Below are 21,633 nucleotides of genomic sequence, written 5' to 3' on the forward strand. Positions count from 1 at the left end.
GTTTGTGAGTAGGAGAATTGCTAAATAAAATCAGCTATCCTCATATTGTGGAATTTCATGCACCAATATAAAAGAATGAGATGATCAGTTCATACAAAGAGGAAGTTATGAAATTATATTAATGTATAAGAACAAACTGAGAAAATGACATTTGTTGCTAATGGTTAATAAATAAATGCATTTAAAAATCCAGGAAGTATACACACCAACTGATAGCAATGGTTACCCATGCATTGAGAGGTGGGATGGGTGGTGTCATTTACTTTCAAAAGAATAATATACTAAGTGGCATGTGTTAGTGATCAACTAATTATTTTGTTAATCTTCATTATCTGCCTGTTTTTCATATGGGGAAACCAAGGCATAAATAAGTTTCTAAACAGAAATGCAATGTTAATTACCACCATAGACTCCTGAACTACTTGTCCATTACTCTTCTAATGAAAGGGATTGTTGTACCTCAGAATATTAGACCTGAACTTCCTACCAGTAAATGGGGAATAAAATGGAAAATTCCACATATGGGGCATATGGCTCCTCACCAGGAATTCACTAATGATGTTTTCTATATAAAGAATGTTTCATGTCAAAAAGCTTAGTGTTCCTTTGAAAGGAAGAAACCAGCAGTGGATTTTTTGGAAAGGTAAACTATCAAATGGATACTTTGATGATAATGGATAATTTCTAAAGGATCTATCAACCAGATTTGGCTGAAACTCAAGCCTGATAAAATAACGGAATCTCTTGTTCCACTCCTGTCTACCAAATTCATGTATTTAAATTCATTGGAAATACACATCTATTTTCTTACTTTTCCGGACAAAATTTCTTGAAAGGACTTACATTTTATGACTTAAAAATTGTAGCTTTCAACAGTGCAGGGTAATGTGATATGAGAAATGCCCTTAATTTCTTTTTTTAACTGTATGTACCTTTCCTTTAACGCAAACAACCATGCAAAGAAATGATAAAATTGACTTCCCTCTGCAGAAGAAACACGGATTTAGGGCCATTTTCTGGCTGAATAAGTGCCATTTATATATGACCCGTATATGATATAAATATAGTACGAATGCTTAACTTGGGAACACCTTAGCAATCACATTAAGTTTTGTTGTTTTATTGTAAAGTGAAAACAAGTATACCACTTTAAATTATTCACCCAGATATAACTAATTATAAAATGCCATTTTGAAATATATCGGATATAATTTGAAGATCTCATATATGAATATTTTAAGTGAACATGAAGAGAATTAAAAGAAGTGTTTAGCATAGCCAGTGCAACCTGAGCTCTTTTCACTTGCCTATCATTTTCAATCTAAGAAAAAATAAATGCACATTACAACCTCATTGATAAGTTGGACACAGTACTCTACAGTTTTATCCTCATAGAAAACTGTGTACCTGTACCTTTAGTCACATAATGGGAAGGTTTTGAATGGAATTATTACTCTTCTTTTCTACAATTACTGAAGTCCAAGTGAGTTCTAATTCATTTTAGAGATAAATCATGCAAAATTGCAGACATCCTTTCCTCTAGCATTGACAATGTGGAAAAGATAAGGGAAAAGAAGAACCAGTCTTTTTCAGTTTCATTCTAGATTCCTCTTCCTCTGCCCTTCTTTTAACGTTTATGAGCCCTTTGTTTTTCCTCTACTGTTTGCACTATAACTCCCAAGCTGTTCTGGAATTCTTAAGCACTGGCTTTATCTCCTAACGGAGGCTGAGAGCTACCAAATACTAAAACTACCCTTGTGGATTTAAATCCTATTTATGTATTGGTCTACTACATGTTTATATTTAGGTGTTTTTCAAAAACTTTAACCTCAGTACTTCACTTAATTCTTCCACTCCACTCTACTCCTCAACCTGCTTTTCTTCTTCTCTCAGATACTACCACCTACCTATCACCTAAGCCCAAAACTTGACATTCTTGATGGCTCCCTTTTCCATATGTAATACATAATTCTTCATAAAATCTTATTTGTTTTAAATCTTAAGGACTTTTTAAAACATTGTTCTTCTTTACCATCCATTTTACCACTTCCTTGGTTCACATCTTTATAGTTATAAGAAGAGAAGTTCTCTGGATCCTCTAACTAGGTTTGCTTCCTCTAGTCATTTTTAGTCATTTTTCCTCTTTCTCACATCCCACATCCTAATTCTTTTTCCTCTTTTGACAAAATAAGAATATGCCATATTAGTCACCTTCATAAAATCCCATTTCCTTCCAGGAAGACATACATCCATATCTCCTTAGCAAAGCAACATGGACCCCTCAAGTTTTAACTTCCATCAATTTTTCAAGGCTTTCAGTCTTCCCCACATGCCATGCAATGCACCAGTCATGCCACGGTATGTGCTGTCCTGCTATCCTTGCCCATATTTCTAGGACTTTCTGTGGGTTCCCCTCAGCCTGAACTCCCTTTCCCTACATCCTCACTCAGTTAATGCCCACCTTTTCAAAACTTGGTTCGCACATCTCCCCTTCTGAAATCTTCCATTACAACCACCTACTTCCTACCCATCTCCATTTCTCCCCACAGTCTGTGTCAGGTTACCCTTTCTAAGTGTTCTAACGGATACTGTGTCTCCTTCTCTTAAAGCATGTATCATACTGGAGTACAATTTTTTATCAACTTATCTTTATTCACCATGATACATGAACTCCATGAAGGGTAAGAGTGAGTCTTTATCTTCATATCCACAGTGCCCAACACAGAAAATGACACAGAGTCAGATAGAATGTTGAGTGAATAAATTAACAAATACTAAATAGTCCAGAATTCAGTGCATCCCTGACATCAACTAATACAAAATTGGTTCCTATCACCAGATTTCACGAGAAAAACAATCCACAATAAATGTTGGGAATTGTGAATTGGAATGAAGATTTGTAGGGACATGAGAAGTGGGTAATATTGCATGCAACTCAAGATAAATTTAAAACAAATACAGTAGACATATTATACTGGTTGTCATTGTGTAAAGAGGCCCACAAAGGTTTACTTCTACCTTTCCCCTTTTAACCTCTCAGCTAGTTTACCCCACCCCATCCTCTTAGGTTACTTTCCTCCCTACTATTCATTTCTTTCCCTTGAACTGCCTCAATTTGCTCCCTTATTATACAGAATAGGTTTTTCTGGTTTTACCTGAGACTTAGACTGGGGTTACATGGTGAAGCGGACAAATTCTCCACCTAGGACTCGTTAATATATCCCACCAAAGATCATCTTACTCTAGCAAAGATTTCTTGCAGCTGCCAAGATAATGATGTCCCCATATCAACATCCAAGTAAAAATGCAGCACTTTCTGATTATGTATACATTTGAACTGCATCTTATCAATCAAACCAACGGACATGGAGTTATTACCAACTTGAACAGAGCTTTTGCCAGCCTGTATAAATAATAAACTCAACTTTTACTTAAAAGTTGAAACAAACCCAAAATTACATTTCATTTTATTTTATTAGCTCCTCCACATCCACAGGCTTTATTGACTGTTTCAAATCAGAAACCAAGCAATAGCCATTCTAGTATCTTGGTGATTTTTAATACAACATTCAAGATGAAAAAGATATAACTACAGGAAGCAGATTATGAGTTAAGACTTTATACTTTATCTTTTGAATCAACAAATTAATATTACATTTAAATCAGAACTCTGGTTGAATCATCTAGCAGCTGTTGGCAGAGAAACCCACACATAAATATATACTATGATTTGTGAACTTTTCCAAATACCTAGAACAGAGCAAACTCTCAGAACAAAATGAACTACTTTCTTCTCAGGAATATATTGCTCCTTAGAAAGCTGGGATGTTTGAGACATTTTTGAAATCTATCTTGTTTCTTTCAGGATGCTGCTAAATAAATTGCATTTTGTTCTTCTGAAAATTTTTCTTCTGAAGTGTCAAAATCTTATCCTATGCAGAGTAACCTACACAGGAGATACAATCAAGCAAAAGCTATTGATTACAGGGAACCTAATATTGAAATGAGTTTTTTATTTTAATCTCCAGAAGAGATTTACAGTGTCTAATCAGAGTATAACTCGATAACAACATAAAGTGGTAGGATTGAGCTTTCTCATTGCTGGGTTCTCCATCAATAGGTTTGTACATCTATAAGAGTATTTGAATGTTTGACATTGAATTACAGTTGTTTGTGTGTATACTTTGTCTTTTAGACAGAAGTATAAACTCCTTGAAAGAGTGAGCCACATCTTAGTCATCTCTGCTTTCCCTAGAACTGCCTGCAGTGCTTAGCATAGTATTTTGCAGGAGATATATTTACAATAAATCTATTCACTAAACTTGTATTAGGCATTGTGTTGTCCATAGAGATACATTGACAAATAAGACAGAGAAGATCCCTGCTACCATGGAAGTAATTTTGCATCAAAGCAGGAAAAAGGAGTGGACTGCACTGTCATATAACGTAAAAATAATAGTATGTTGAAGAAAGAATTTTATTATGATATTTTGAGTGTTAAGAAGGAAATAGAAAAAGCCATGCAATACAGAGAAACTAGGTTGGGACTCCATTAGATGGGGTTCAAGTTAGAGTTAAGAGAGTGTTAAAATAAGGTCTTATCAATAAGGTGATAATTACACAAGTAACTGAACTATGAGAACATATGAGAACATTCTACATATAAGAGCAATTCTGCATAGGAGAACAAAATTCAAAAATGTCATGTTGCAAGGGAACAAAAGTGTTCCAGGTCAAAGGAATGGAAGTTCAAAAGCCCAGATGTAGGAAATAACCTGAAGCATTCTAGGGATAGAAAGGAATCTGGCATGGCCACAGCTCTGTGAACGGTGGAAAGAATGCTGCCATGCATGCCAGAGCCAATAAAATGTGGGACCACATTGGTCATAATAAGAAATTGGGATTATATTATAGGAATAAATTCAAAAGGGTTATATGGTTCATAAAGATGACACTGGCTTACATATACACTTTATACACTTTTATAAAGATCCCAATGGAATACGGAAGGCCAAGATTTCAACATGAAGGCAAGTTTAGAAGCTATGACAGGAGTTTCTGAGAGAGAGAAATGTGGCTTGAACCAGGCGAAGTGAAAGTAAAGATACAGGGAAGTATACCTTATAGAATCTTCGGGGCTTGATGTTAGATTACATTTGGGGGTATGAAAAGTGAAAGTCTCAAGGATCATTATTTTTGTGTATATTGTCCAAGAGAATGGATAGATGGACAAGATTCGGAGGTACATAGATTGTAGACAGGAAAAACAAGAGTTCTGTTTTGCATGTTTTTAGTTTTTGATATATCATCAGTCATCCAAATGGAGGTGTCAAGCAAACAGTTGGATTCTTAAGTCTGACACTCAGAAGAGAGTTTCAATCTAGACATATGCCTTTGGGGGTCTTCAGCTTATGCATATTTAAAACCCATGCTGAATGGAGATCACCTGGGAAGTCAGTGTTGGAAGAGAAGAGAAGAGAGAAAAAGAAGAGAAAGGAGGAAACACAGAGAGGAGAGAGAGAACAGAGCCTACTGCTCTGAGGCATTACATCCTTTCAAGGTCCAGGAGGGGAAGACATCCCAGTAAACGAGGCCAGAGGCATAGCCAGAGAAGAAAAGAGAAGAAAGCATAGCACTGATGGGCAAGAAAAAGGAAAAGTGCACTCATTTGTTGAATTGTATAATTCAGATAAATACTCGATTATGCCTACTTTCACGTATTCCAGGTAAATCGTATTAAAAAGTTTGAACTCCCCAGATAGTCTCTCAGGCCTTGATTTAAAATACACTCAGAGTGACAACCAAGGCAGAGAAATTATCCACTGCTAGTTGTCTGAAATTCACTTTCCAAAGGCAATTCAAAAATAAAATAATCAAAGTAATAAAAATATATTTACACCAATTATGTATTTTTGTTCCTTACAGTTAGATATTTTTTAAAATCAACAGAAAAAATATCACAGTTCATGGAGGGATGGTGTGACTTTTGATACACTGTTTATTTTATCCTAACAATAAAACCTCATTGCGTTATTCTTGCCAGGAGTTTGGGTGACACCTCGACACATTATCATCAATTCTACAACTGTGGAATTATATTGGAGTCTGCCAGAAAAGCCCAATGGCCTCATTTCTCAGTATCAATTGAGTCGTAATGGAAACTTGCTTTTCCTGGGTGGCAGTGAAGAGCAGAATTTCACTGATAAAAACCTGGAGCCCAATAGCAGGTAAACTAAAAGAAAACTTTACCAATCATACAGCAAGATTTGTACATTTCTCTGGGTTGGTAAGAAATGCATGTCCAGCTGAAAGTTATTAAATTGTTTAATTAACTTCCTCATTCCTTGGCCATTCAACAACTGATAAAAGTGCTAAATCATTTAGTCTTTAGACTACATGAAATTTCTTAAAAATATAAATAATTTGTCTTCTGTTTGACATAAAAGCATGAGAATTTTTAAATATACAAAATACATGAAGTATTAAACTTTAAAAATTACCAAATTATCTTCAAAAACATGCATCCTTAAACTAGCAATAAAAGAGATGTAAAGCGTTTTGTTTTCCATCAACTCTCCTTTCTTCTTGTACAATGTTTCTCTACTTGCTACACTACATATAGTTGTGAGTACTTTTAGAGGAAAAAGTTCCACATATTTGCATTTCATTCCCATTCATTTCTCAGCGGAGACAAAAACATATCTTAAATCAACAGATGTTTTATTGTAGAAAGTAGAGATCAATTTCATTTTATTGTAAGGAATAGCAGATCAATTTAAAAACATCTTTCTCTAAACATATTTCCCTGAACTCCAACCCATTTAAAAATGGGGAAGATTAATTTGAATCCTCCACAATCCACCAGCACACTCCAAGACTTTCCTGAAATCTTCAAGAAAAGCTATGAATTACTAGCAGGTTAAAAATAAAGTTGAAAGCAGCTGAAATTACAATGGTTTGGAGAGAATGTTGCCTGTGCAAGAAAAACTACCAAGTCAAGTTTCTGGAAAGGGAGCAAAGAATTTGCAATTTGTCACAAATGTAGAACTAAGCAATGGATACAAAACCCGGTTATCATTGTTCAAGTCTCTTGTGCATGGTTTTATCACAATTCTTCTTTCTTTTTAAATATAGATACACTTACAAGTTAGAAGTCAAAACTGGAGGTGGCAGCAGTACTAGTGATGATTACATTGTTCAAACACCTATGTCAACACCAGAAGAAATCCATCCTCCATATAATATCACAGTAATTGGGCCTTATTCTATATTTGTAGCTTGGACACCACCAGGTAAAAAAAAAGTGTGTGTGTGTGTGTGTGTGTGTAAATAATTTAAAGGAATTAAATAGAGATAAGAATGGAACTGTTAATATAGTAAATCAGAACGATGTAGTCGGTCTCCTGGATAAATACGAACAGAATCTAAACCACACTTCTAAGTGTGTAGATACATGAGTACATACATACATACATAGAGATACAGGTATCTAGATGTCAGTGTAGATGTATAAGTATATATATCTTTCTATGAAAGCAACACTTTCAAGTACAAGAGACTAAAAATCTGTCTTTTTACTCATCTATTTTTTTTTTTTTTTTTTGAGATGGAGTTTCACTCTTGTTACCCACGCTGGGGTGCAATGGCGTGATCTCAGCTCACTACAACCTCTGGACTCCTGGGTTCAAATGATTCTGCTGCCTCAGGCTCCTGAGTAGCTGGGATTACAAGCATATGCCACCACGCCCAGCTAATTTTGTATTTTCTTTTTTAGCAGAGACAGGGTTTCTCCATGCTGGTCAGGCTGGTCTCAAACTCCAGACCTCAGGTGGTTCACCCGCCTCGGCCTCCCAAAGTGCTGAGATTAAAGGCACGAAGCCACTGCGCCTGGCTTCCTCTTCTATTAATATATCCAATGAAAGTCATATAGGTCAGAATTACCTTGAATGTTCATTTCCATGGGACTCCTTAGATTGGATCATTGACATTATACCATTCCTTTTATATTATATCAGCGAATGCGGAGTTTGGAAAGACAGTTGTTCACTCCGCCCATGTACCTTGGGTTGTGACCACTTATGGTAGCTGCATTTTTCCTCTGTAAGCTGAATAGCCTTCACTGAGCCATTTAGTCATTATTGGGTTGCCTTGTGACTTAGTGCAATATTATATTTTGAAGTAAGCACCATCCTCGGGTAAAATCCTGACTGCGTTAATACCGTGGAGTAAAGAGTAGAGTGAGATTTGCTTTCTCTGTCTTTTAACATAAAGGACACATGGGGGACTTTCCTTTCCAAGTAAAATTTAAAATTGATTAAGATGTTAAATACACTTCAAAAATATGTGACTTTATTTTTAATATCTAGTCTTAAGATGAAATTGAGACACACCCTTTTTGTCCCCATCAGAATAAGTTTAGCTACAGTTCAACAAGGCACCAAATAGTTAGTAACAGCCATTTGGGCCATCAGTAGATCCATTCCATAACATAATTAGCAGAGACCTATTTTTATTGAATTGAACGGTCAAAACAGGTAATATTGTATAGCTATAAAGATAGTGTAAAGGCTTAATACATAAAACTTAAGTTCTTATATACCAACACCTTCTGCTATAATCTAAGATCAAAGAGAAAAAATTATTTTTCCTCAAAATTCAAAAGAAAGTTTACAAAGAGCTTTATAAGCAAAGAAAAATATAAGTTGCTCTAAAATATTAAATGTACATTATTTCACCCACTTTTGTTTTAAAATAAATGTACGACGTATTAAATAAAATATAAAGGAATAATTAATAGTGGCAGAATGCATCATAAAGTGCTATAATCTTTATGTTTTAAGAGTGTAGATATTCTTGAACTCTGTTCTTAATGTCAATAGAGACATATCTTCTGCTGTGGGAAATATACAAATTTACAGTCCCCTTTACAGAATTGATTTCTACTTTCATGGAATAGCATTGCTATCTTGTGATTTTTTAATTTTATTTATTTATTTATTTATTTATTTATTTATTTATTTATTTATTTATTTTGAGACAGGGTCTTGCTCTGTCGCCCAGGCTGGAGTGCAGTGGTGCAATCTTGGCTCACTGCAACCTCTGCTTAATGGGTTCAAGTGATTCTACTGCCTCAGTCTCCCAAGTAGCTGGGACTGTAGGCACACACCACCATGCCTGGCTAATTTTTGTATTTTTAGTAGAGACAGGGTTTCACCATGCTGGCCAGGCTGGTCTCGAACTCCTGACCTCAAGTGATCCGCCCACCTCTGCCTCCCAGAGTGCTGGGATTACAGGCATGAGCCAATGTGCTTGGCCACAATTTTTTAGTATATTTCTTCTTGGTATTTTTATTGTGCTGTTGTGTTTTTGCACCACAAAATAAAATGAAGCTGGATAGAGCCAATCTAAGACCAGATTTAGCCTATTGACAAGAAAGTTTTAGATTCAGACCAGGGTCTTCTACAATCCAAATTCTGCAAGAACAATAAGGGAAATTTCAGGGTGATGAGCAAAGTTGGTGATTTCCTTACCATATGACTGGGAAGTCCCATGGTTTATCAAAATATCTGTTATTTTAACATTATTACACATATCAGTTGCCATTGCTAATCTGAAGACTTCATGCTCAGTATGGATTTGAAAATATCTTTATTTTATGACTATGAAAGTAAGACAAATGAAAAAGCCAGGATTCATATCCCAGTACTGCCAACTATTAGCTGAACTTAGTCTCTAAGTCTCAATTTTCTCCATCTGTGAAGTGGAGATAACAATAACACCTACATGTAGGCAGGTAGGGTTGCTGTAAAGATTAAACGAAGTAATTTATATAATAAATACGTTATCTAGTTCTGTATAATATTCTATAGATACCAATGGTGATTGTTTGAAGAATTATTTTTTTGTCTTTAATTGCTCATTTAAAAAAATTCTTGTTCCAACATTTGCTGGGTCTCAAAGCCTCCATTTCAAAATAATAAAACTGCCTACTGAGGTTTGGACCTCTTTCAAATTTCCCAGCATGTGTCATTTTTTTCTTTGAATTCAATATCACACTTAAATGTTTAATGTATCATGTTTGAAAGGTATCATTGTGGAATAGAACACAACTTTCGCTTGTTTAATATGACCTTAACTCTCACATACCTCAGGCTTTGTATAAATTGTTCATTCTGGTCCAGCCTAGGGGATATTGTAGAATGCTTTACACACTAACTCTAACCATTTAACCAATGGTTAATAAATCTGTAATATTCAGACTTGTCAATCTTATAGTTTAAGATGCACAAAATCCATTTCAGAAACCATATAATATAAGGAAAGATTAAAATCTTAAATTAAACCTTTTTCCTGGTGCCTAGAAGGATTTTAAACTCAGTAAACAGTCAAATGATTTTGACTTGTGTGTAATCTACAGTTGATTTTACTGGAAAGTACCTCACGCTGTGTTTTGATTTGGATAATAAAAACATTTTTCTATTCCTGAATAGTCACAAATATATATTTTAAACAGAAAGAAAATAAATTTGTAAGTGGAGATTGTTTATTTGCTCACAATAGTTTTCTAGGTATTCATCATACTCCCTGCCATTACAAAATGATTACATCATAGACAGAGCTGAATAATGGGCAAAACAGTCCATGCCTGTAGTTCCCAAACCTGAACGAACATTAGAATCACCTAGGAAGCTTGTGTAAAGACAGATTCTCAACCCCAAATTTACTAAGAATCTCCTGGGATAGAGTCAAGAAATATAGAGCTTTTTAAAAACTCCACATATGACTTTGATATGCTACCGAGTGCTTTTAGAAATAGTAGCCCAGAGGACCAAGGAACAGACCTAGGTATTGTTGAAACCAAATGATTCTGGGAAAGCAATGTTTTACTGGATGTGTCAGTGGCGTGCCAAGACTACAAGAGGTAATTGTGGAAAATGGCAAGCCGCTGAAGGGAAAACAGCCACGTGACAACAATGATCTCTGCAGCATGAAGAAACTAGTAACTAGGAAGCTTTACCTACCCATCCAAAAATCTAAAAGGAATAGACATGATTTACCAAAAGCATGGATCACACTCACCAAGTGAAATTGGTGAATTACAATAATTTTTTTCTCTGAAAACATAAATCCACCAGTTTCTCTTGAATGTCTAAAGCAAGCTTGTCCAACCTAAAGCCCGGGGTGTCTTTGATTGCCACCCAACATAAATCCATAAACTTTCGTGGGTTTTTTTGCAATTGTTTGTTTTAGGTCATCAGCTATTGTTAGTGTTAGTGTGTTTTATATGTGACCCAAGAGAATTAATCTTCTTTCAATGTGGCCCAGGGAAGCCAAAATATTGGATACTCATGGTCTAAAGCCAAAATACTGGCTAAATTTTATTTGATTTTTTAAATATGCATTTTGTTTTGTGGTTAATGTGAACAGAGTAACCTTAGACAGGTAAGTTGCTGGGAGAAAAACTGTCTATGTGGTTACTTGGCAACCGAAAAATTACCTAGACAATTAACTGGATTTTCAGTTTTCAAATTATTGTTCCAATGCTATAAATAAACTAAGTCTTAGTACATGTTTGTAAGTCCTACTAGTGAAAGGTAAGATCTAGAGAATAGTGACAATACCCAGTGGGAGAGTACCTGTGATACTGATAACAAATGTCGTGTACATGTATTCATATTACTTGGTGTATTTGCCATTTGTTAAACTCCTACTATGTGCCAAACACTGATAAGCTCTTTCTCTGCCTTACCTCAGTTAATTTTTATGCAAACTCTAGGAGACAGGTAATATTATTATCCCCATCTTAAGGTAAGAAATTTGAATATCAAAAAAGTGATATAATAATATGCTCAACGTCACACTGCAGAGCCAGGATTCAAATTCAGGTCTACTGTCTGCTATTGCCTTTTAAGACCAGTTCCTTCCTGTCTTTGGGGTAACCTTAAATCCAAATCGACTTTTCATTTATTGACCAAAGTCTCTTAGATTTACGATGGATCAACTATGATGTTTGAAATAGTAGCTCAGAGAGCCAAGAAACAGAGCTGGGTGTTGGTGAAAACCAGATGATTCTGGGAGAATAATATTTTACTGGGAGCATCAAAACCAGAAGAATTATTCGTGGAAAGTGGTGAGCCCCTGAAGGGGAAATATCCACATGGCAACAATAACGTTTTGCAGTGTGAAGGAAGTAGTAACCTGAAAGCTTTACCTACACATTCTAGAAGGAATAGACATGACTTAAAACCAGATTCCAGGTGCAGGAAGATTTTAGTTAGGTGGGAGGGGAGGAGAGTCACTTCTCAAATTGCTGTAAAGAGATCATCCAAATTCTATTTTAAAGTCTTGGTAAATATTCCTCTATCTCGCGGGTAAACCCTCATCCACTTTACCTTATTCTTTCTTGATAAATGTCAGTAGTAACATTGCCAAAACACTCCAAGCTCTAGAAAATCAAGATCTCTAGCCTTTTGAGTATCATTTGAACCTCTAAATCAGGTGACGTACAAACAGCATATCCTTATAAAAATTTTGCTGAATTAATGGAGGAACACAATGGTGAGTGAGCCTCCACATCTATTATGCAGTCGAATGTAAATTGTGGATATCCTGGCATTTAAAATTATTCAAACATTTGATTTTCTCTTAAAGTCATCCTTCCTCTACATTAACTTAATCTTAAACAGAGACACACACACAAAGAGAGAGAGGCAGAGAAACAGAGAGATATTTCTTCTTTAATGACAAACAGAGCACATACATGTATTTTCCAAAGACTGCCTCTTGTCTTATGGATGTGCAATTTTTTTCACCTTTCAGTAAAGGACATATTGTTTTCTAACACGGAATGGACTCCACTATTTAGTTGTCCTCTGGCCTTGGGCAAGCTGCATAATGTTTCCCAAATTCAGATTTCTCACCTGTACAAGGGGATATTAAATGCCTACCTTATACTGTTATATGAAGTAAATGAGATGGCATGGTAAAACTCCATTATTGTTTGAACCTCCAGGTAATATAAACCACGTTATTTTATTCCTAAACATTCCCTCTCACCTTTTACTAGCTCTCAACATTGGATCAGGACTTTTGTATTCATATTAAAGAGAGCATTTGTATTAAAGAGAACAAAGGATATATGTTACCTTAATAGGTTAAAAATTATGGAAAATTAAATAGCAAATGCTTCATGGAACATAAATGGTTTACTCAGAATAAAAACGGAGATAGATAACCCTGCTGTTTAAGAATCTAAACATTCAAAATTATTTAAACTCTGAAGGTAATAATGAGTCTTTCTAATTTATCAAGATGATGACTGTATTTTGAACTGTTCTAGCCCTTAATCATGTTCTAATTAACAATGCCGTTGCATTAAACACATACTTTTTCTCACTGAGGATGGTGAGTCATTTAGGTTTAACACACAATATTGAAATACTGGTGCTTTTCCTTTAACATTAATATCTTACTCCATTAAAGAAGGAATTAGCAACAATTCACTGAGAAATAATTTTTATTAATATTGCTCTAGAAATATAAATGTTTTTATTTATCATTTTGATTAAAGGTTACCTAACCATAATATGGTCTATTTATGGACATTAGACATCTTGGCATTCAGTTAACTCATCAGCTGCAGTGTATTATATCGGATACTATTCATTTAAAGTCAAAATTTACATTAGCTTTCTAAAGGATTCACGTTACATTAATTGGGATGACTCAACATTGACAGTTGTTTCACTTTTCTTAACTTATAAGTGCAATAACCAAATGACGAGGAGTGTTGAGTTTCAGAAGAAAATGTAAAACTCACTTCAGTGGTTTGCATTTTATTTTGGATATTTAAAAATGTATCTTTCATTATTGAGTTTTAATATATGCTAGGCATTTTGCTAAGAGATTAACAAATATCTCATTTAGTGTTCATGATAACTTAATGTAGTATGTCCTATTGTTTTCCTCATTTTACTAATGAAAAAGATCAATTTAGACACTCCAAGCTATTTTCTCTATGTTATTCTTTAAGTAGGTGTCAGAGCAGGGCTGACCCACCATGGGTCTGAGTCCAAGTCTGACTCAAAACTACTATTCTATATTTTCTCGATATTTTTCAACCTAAACAGTGCCTAAAGCAAATGATTTTTCATGAGTTCTACTGTAATCCCATTTAAAAGCTAAAAAACTGATTTTTGGTGTATATATAGGAAGTATGAATGAAGACAATGTAATTCAGGATCAGTCCACCCAGTAACCCAATAGAATCATTTTATTTGTGGCTCAAAACTTCATGGGATGTAATTCATTTGCCTTTGGGTAAATTGATTCCTCTATTTATGTAACTAACATGGAAATGATTTCTGAGCCCCACTCAGGGTCAAAATATGATGCTGGACACCCTAAAAGTTACGAAGAGGAAGGAGACACTGTCCCTCTTGTCAGGAACCCTACCATCTAGTAAGGTAGAAAAGACATAAATGATAACTATTATACAACCAATGTTAAATTTCCATACAATTGGTATGAATGAGTTCAAGAGGGTCCTATTTTACTTCTGTTCCCCACAAAAGGCCTAATCAAGATGCCCCTACATATATAGTGCAGAATTTAGCTTGATTTGTTAAAAGCACCATGTTAAGTGCAACCAAGTGTTTTGAAACAACTGCCTCTATCAAACTGAATTAATAGTTTCCTCTTAGAATTTTTCCTGTTCCAGCTCCTAAAAAAAGATTTAAAAAAGGATTATTGATTGACTTGTCCCGTTGTAAAGTATGCACCTGCTGTGAAACGAAGCCATGGAGAAAAAAAAAAAAAGTTGAATAATTTAACTTTTTTATTTGTAAAGATAATCAGGGTTTTTCTGATTACATCTTAACTTCATAAATGTTAAATAACCTATCAGCATCTAGTTGTTGTAAATTATGAAAAGGAGCATTGCAAGGAATATTAACCAACAAAATCCTTGTTCTTTAGTGAACAAGAAAATGTGTTATGGCAGCTTGTCATTGTGCGACTGGTAACTTTGACACCAAATAACAAAACTGCCATTTGCACTTAGGGTAAATTGGTTCACCTGAGCTTCCACTGCTCCTCTTGCTCTGACATAAATTTATGAACTCGGGAACTAACCAAGTCGTGTGGCTTCCCAGCTGACTTTAACAAATACGCCCATTTCATTTCATTTAGTCATCAGAATACCAGGGGGCTCAGTCGTTTCAGACTCATTGCAGATGGTATAGGGTTTGTAGGAACACAAGAGACTTTCATGTCACAGTCCTGTAAATTATGACAGTGGAGGGGGCTCTCTTTCCTAAATGCATGTCAGTGTTTGACGTGTTCACGGCTTAGAGGAGCATTTTCTGTTTCGGTACCTCATAGGTATATGTAAAGGACATTTATTTCTGATTAATGAAGAGGTGAAAAATACATTTTCTATGCTCATGGTTTGGCTAGACATGTTTAAATCTGGATGAAGATTATGTTTATATTTGACATGCGGTAGAAGCACAGTTTTGTTCCCTCATCCCCTGGGAGTCCTGTCCTTTTTACAACAAAAGTTTCTTCTTGAAGGATGCAAGGCCTGGAAGCAGAACAGTAGGTACAGACTGAAGACATAAAGTAAAACAACCTCAGATGAATTGGAGGGAATGCCACTCCAAATTACTGCTAAGAATGAATAATACAATATTTTCATAGGAATGCAATTTGATCGTATCCAAGTACACATAAAAAATAAAACCAGATAACAAAATAGTGTTACAAAGACATTAACTTGAATGAATGTAACATTTATTTGTAGTTGGAATAGCAACTTTATATGAAAGATGGATTCAAAAGTGTTTGAGGGCACATGAAAACAGTGCCATAGCTGTTTTTTGTTCTTTATTTCATTTTGTTCCATTTTGTTTTGTAGAGATGTTGACCATTTATTAAGTACTTTCTATGTTATGAGAATATATTAAAAGGCTTACAGTTATTTTCTAATTTAATCCTCACAGCTCTCTATGAGGTAGCTATTAGTACCATCATTTTACACATGAAGAGACAACATTCATAGAGATTAGTTAATTTGGCAGTGGGCGCTTGGGAAATAAGGGCAGAAGAAGGAATTGATCTGTCTGACACCACTCTGTGGTGTGTCTAGTTCAACAAGAATGATGGCATGTTTTTATGAATGTGTGTTTGTCAAACTTTACTGTGAGAACTGTCCTAGGAACAAAGAAGACAGGATGAACATGCAATCTCAGGTGGTCTGAAAACAGAGCCTGAAGCAATCATCATTAGCTTGCAATTTCTTTAACGTCTTGCTTTTTATCTTAAAAATTCATGTAAATTTGCCATTGTATTCCAGTGTTTGTCTTCATCCAAAAAATAATATATTATACGATTGATCGTTTGGGAAAACATTTTCTACTAATCTCATTGGCTAAAGAGTGATAACACTGTTATATTTCAGGATATTAGGAAGATCTGAAGAAAACTAAGCCCAATAACAGGTTCAAGGTTCTGGCAACTCTTCCCTTCTTCATTTTATCGTAAATATGTGGGTTCACCGCGAGGCAGAGGTTTCAGTGAAGCAAGATCGCACCGCTGCACTCCAGCCTGGCGACAGAGCAAGACTTCATCTCAAAAGAAAAAAAAAAAAAAATCCCTGTGGTTTCAAACAACAGCTTTTATTACTCCCTGCTTTACTGCTATGGCAGGGTAACAATAGGGAGAAATGCCCAAAATGTGATATGGAATGCTTTGTCATTCCAGGATACTCTGGATGGAAATTTCCATAAGCATATCTTCCTGCTGAAGGTCAAATTGCAAACTGAGAGGATCCCCAATTCCTTCTTCAATCTCTCTTACTACCTCAAGCAACACGCTCCAAAAAATATTTTTTGCAGAGAGGAAGAAGCAGCCTGATTACATTACTCTTTATTTTACCTCTGGCACAGTACTTAAATTTTTCTCATCCATTAATGAACTGAGTCTCAAATGGTCTCTATAATCAATTCTCCTTATCCAACTCTCAAATTTCATTTTAATTATTACAATCTTGTTGAGTAAAAACTGCCATTTTTGTCATGGAGTGGTGATTTAGGCCTGGAAGAATAGCCTTTAAATAGGCCTCTTATGTGTATTCACCATACCAGTAAAGAAAAAAAGTTATTTTTTAGGCATTTAATTTTTGTTATGGCATCTTTTCCTGTTTCTTTATGGAGAAAAATCGTATAGAACTCTTTATTACCTGAAACTAAGTGGAAGTGTCATGAGTCAGGCCAACTTTTCATCCCATGTCTAGGGTAGAAAACGCACACTGAGTTCATTTTAAAGCAATAGCAAGAGACTAAAATTACATTGTCCTTTGGTTACAGTATGAACAGTTATACTTGTTCAGCACACTGGCACATCAGCATAGACATTTTCTTCTGTCCTACAGTTGGTTCATTCTGAGGTGACTATTACAGAGTCTTCAACTCTACAATTCGCTAGCAAAAGTTCTAATCATTCACCATGCATCTAATTTTCTAATCTTGAACTTTTAGAAAGAAAAACTCACACCTAATTTTTGTGAACAAAGAAACGGGATTCTGCTGGTTCCCCTTCCTCAAACAGGGAAATATGTGTTTCCCAAATTTTCCACATCAAAGTGATATTCCAAAAAGAGGTACAGTAAGTCCTTAATGTCATTGATAGGTTCTTGGAAACTTCAACTTTGAGTGAAAAGATGTATAAGGAAACCAATTTTAGCTTAGGCTACTTGACACAAGCAAGATTTAAGTTGCAAGGCGTATTTCTGGTCACGAAAACATCACCAAACTAAACATCATCAAAGAAAGACAAAAACACTTCTAATATTAAACTGAAATAAATATGAGCTATACATACATTTAAGAAAGATTAACAGAAACAAGATCTTTTTTAACCTAAGTTTTGGCAAATCAGCGAGTGACAACAGCCACAGGGATAAATGTTTTTGAGCAGAAATTAGAAGAAACTCCCCTTACCACCATTCATCAGTAAAAAACAATCACAAATAGGGCAAGCTCACGGAAGGCTTTTGTACAGCATTGTTTATTATTATACATCTAAATGATAGTAACACACTTAATGAATCTTTACAACTATTCATTCATTCATTCATTTTCTGACACACTTTTTCCAGTTCAGGGTAGGGGTGGCCAGGGCCTAACCAGGCAGCTCAAGGCCATTCCGTCACAGGGAACACACACACACACCCACACTCACTCAGACTAGGACCATTCAAACACACCAATTAATTTAATGAGAACATCTTTAGGATATGGGAAAAAACCAGAGTACTCATAAAAAACCCACGCAGACATGGGGAGAACATGTAAATTTCACACAGACAGTGACTGCAGCTGGGAATCAATTTTTTTCCTCATCAATATTAATGAAACAATGTTGAATGAAACAACATTATTCGAGGACCTGCGGTACTATGATTGTTCCTGTATTTGAATATCCTTTGACATGATCCCATAAATCTCCAGGGTAGGTGTATTTCAGGTTGGGATACTTGGTCTGCAGAACTTTAAATTTCTACCTATAATATGCTTGTTCCATCAGTAATGATTCTTACTTATCCATCATTTGTTTCCTTGCTTCGGAACAGTCTCCAAGAACGACTCTGCCTTACTGCACATGTTTTCTCAAACCTATCTTGTCATTTTTTCCCCCAGGTGTCCTACTCTAAGATTCCATTATCAAAGAAAAGCATAAGTATAGTGATATAAGTGTTGGTGTCAGATGGGCCTAAGTTCAAGTCCTAGCTTCTCCAATTAATCAGTGTGCAATCTGAAACAAGTTATTTAACTTATCTGAGTTTTAGTTTTCTCATCTTAAAAAACAGTAGTATTTATCATGCAGTATTGTCTTAAGGGTTCATTCATTCATTCAATCAACTAACATTTATTGAGCTGCTACTTTGTGCTAAAGTCTAGGCAGTGGAACCACATTGGAGAAAACAAAGTCCTAATTTATACAGTTGACATTCTAGTAGTATTAAATGAGATAATTCATGCTGCCTGGCATAACAGAGGGATGCAATAAAATGACTCTTCATGTTCGTACTACTTCTGCAAGCATTGTAAAGACTTTCAAACTGGTTTCCCTATGTCTTGTCTCTCATGTTTTTAAGCCACTATTCACTTCCCAACAGTGCTATCATTCTAAAATATAGATAGACTCTCATTTTCTTGTTGATACCTGCAAAGTCTCCTTGTTGCTGATTATATATAAAGCCCAAATTTCTCAAAGAAATAATCGATGAAATTTAGTAGTCACTTGAGTTTGAGAGTGAAGAAGGCAGGATCCACTCTAAAAGTCTTACTCTAAGATTTCCATCCTAGGAAAATGGGAAGATGGTATTATGACTTACCAAAAGAGGAAACCTAGGAAAAAGAACAGGCTTGGGAGTGGAAAATATAGCTAGCTCTGTTTTAGACTTGTTGAGATTATAGCCTCTGAGGAATATCCATGGAGAAATGCCTAGTAGGCTGTTGAAAATACAAAGCTGTAACACAGGAAAGATAGAAAGCTAGAAATAAGAGTTTAGGAATCAATGATAGAATGTTAGTAGTTTAAGCTACTAGAATAAATGTTCCAGATAGTTTAGCCATGATGCTCTAAATTTAAAATAAACATTCTCAGTCTAGGTTGCCAAATTTTACGCAATCTAGCACCTTTCCTGAGGAAGCAATTGATCAGTACTTCCGAAGATGATCAATATCTCCTTCAGACACCTCTTTTTCATCTATCCTACACAAAATCCTGAGCATCTTTGGTTTGTACCAGCCCTTCCACTCGGTAAATATAGAGGCCACATCTATAAAAAGCAAAACCACATTTCATTCCTTAGACTTCATCTCTCTTAGGTCATTGAGTCCTGTGCTTTCTCAGTAATGTTATCTGTAGATTCCACTGTTTCTAGAGTAAAGATAGACTTATGTAGGTACTACAGAAGTAAGTAACTAAACTCATAAATGTTAAAAACTCTCAGATCAAGGAGAAAATGTAATAGGAAATTTCATTATATTCTTCATTCAAAACTCATATCCTGTCCTTGAGAAAGTATGCCTGTTGTTCACGACCAAATAAAACTTAACAAGCATTTAATTATATAAATAGATTTTGATGAGGCTAAACTGACAAGACCTGCTTTCTTTAGGAAGGAATGGTGAAAAATGGCAATGATTGAACCCAAATTTTCTATGTATTTAGGGCCATAAGTCTCACTGACAGTGAACTGTCCTGGCCCAATAATTAATGCACTGGGAATTCTCTAGGTAGACCATGATTTGGATATTTTATGGGCTGTTATGTCAAGGATCCATATCAGATAGGAGGCATACACAATGCTCGACAGAAAAATTATTGTCACAAGCAAAATCGGTGTTGTTTTTTATGAACTTTAAAAGTAAGTAAGCCTAGAAAAAATATATGACAGCATAATTGCCTTATATGTTTTAAGTGAAATGTGCCTTCATTTTTATTTGCCAATAGAGTATACTTTTAAATAGAAATATTACACTTTTAAAAATAGATTATGCGATTATGCACATTTCTTACTTTTGGAATACACAGTCTAATATTTCCCAACTTAACTTTTATGCAGCTTTTAATTGCTATAGTAAGAAGTAATTTATTTTTCAATTACAACTTTTTTTTTTTTTGAGACGGAGTCTCACTCTGTCACCCAGACTAGAGTACAGTGGCACGATCTCAGCTCACTGCAACCTCTGCCTCCTGAGTTCAAGCGATTCTCCTGCCTCAGCCTCCCAAGTAGCTAGGATTACAGGCACACACCACCATGACCGGCTAATTTCTGTATTTTTAGTATAGACAGGGTTTCACCATGTTGGCCAGGATGGTCTCGATCTCCTGACATCATGATCCACCCACCTCGACCTCCCAAAGTGCTGGGATTACAGGCATGAGCCACCATGCCCGGCCTCAATTACAAAATTTTAAATAGACATTATTTTTAAGAGACAAACATTTGTTGCCCATTCTGTATTATATGTATACATACATACGTATATATATATGTGTGTGTGTGTACATATATAATTTGTTTATGTTCTCTCTCTCTCTCTCTTTAAAGGGATCCTCATCCCCAAAATTCCTGTGGAGTACAATGTCTTACTCAATGATGGAAGTGTAATACCTCTGGCCTTCTCCGTTGGTCATCACCAATCCACCCTTCTGGAAAATTTGGCTCCATTCACACAGTATGAGATAAGGATACAAGCATGTCAAAATGGTGAAAGTCTTTCAGACATTTGGCCTGGGTGTTTATGAAAAAGTATTTCATTAAAAAATTTCATTAAAAAGGAATAGATTCTCAGTCCAAATACAAAGACTAACTTCTCATTTCTTATTTGTAGTGGACTGTTTACCCAGAAAAATCACAGTCTGGCATCGAGTGAAGCATTATGCATTTCTGCACATTAAATCATGAATATTTAAATATATTAAAATGGTGGTTTTGCAAAGTCTTGTTTTATAAGGCCCTTTGAAAGAAAAACACCTAGCTCACATAAAGGAGTCTCTGGTAATATAAAACACAAATGAGTATTCCAAAAATTTCACAGAAAATATATTTACCTTGGCTTT

The 21,633-nt window shown here is 35.3% G+C and overlaps 1 protein-coding gene across 1 annotated transcript in view; it reads left to right on the forward strand.

Moving 5' to 3' along the window:
• Positions 1-21,633, forward strand: part of USH2A (Usher syndrome 2A (autosomal recessive, mild)) — an 813,932-nt gene that overhangs the window by 666,714 nt on the left and 125,585 nt on the right. The window contains exons 56-58 of the mRNA XM_011987398.1: positions 6,044-6,227; positions 7,135-7,292; positions 21,122-21,280. Coding sequence (XP_011842788.1) covers positions 6,044-6,227; positions 7,135-7,292; positions 21,122-21,280 — 501 coding nt within the window. The remainder of the gene's footprint in view (positions 1-6,043; positions 6,228-7,134; positions 7,293-21,121; positions 21,281-21,633) is intronic.

Source organism: Mandrillus leucophaeus, unplaced genomic scaffold (genome assembly GCF_000951045.1).
Source record: "Mandrillus leucophaeus isolate KB7577 unplaced genomic scaffold, Mleu.le_1.0 Scaffold309, whole genome shotgun sequence".
Taxonomy (NCBI): Eukaryota; Metazoa; Chordata; class Mammalia; order Primates; family Cercopithecidae; genus Mandrillus; species Mandrillus leucophaeus.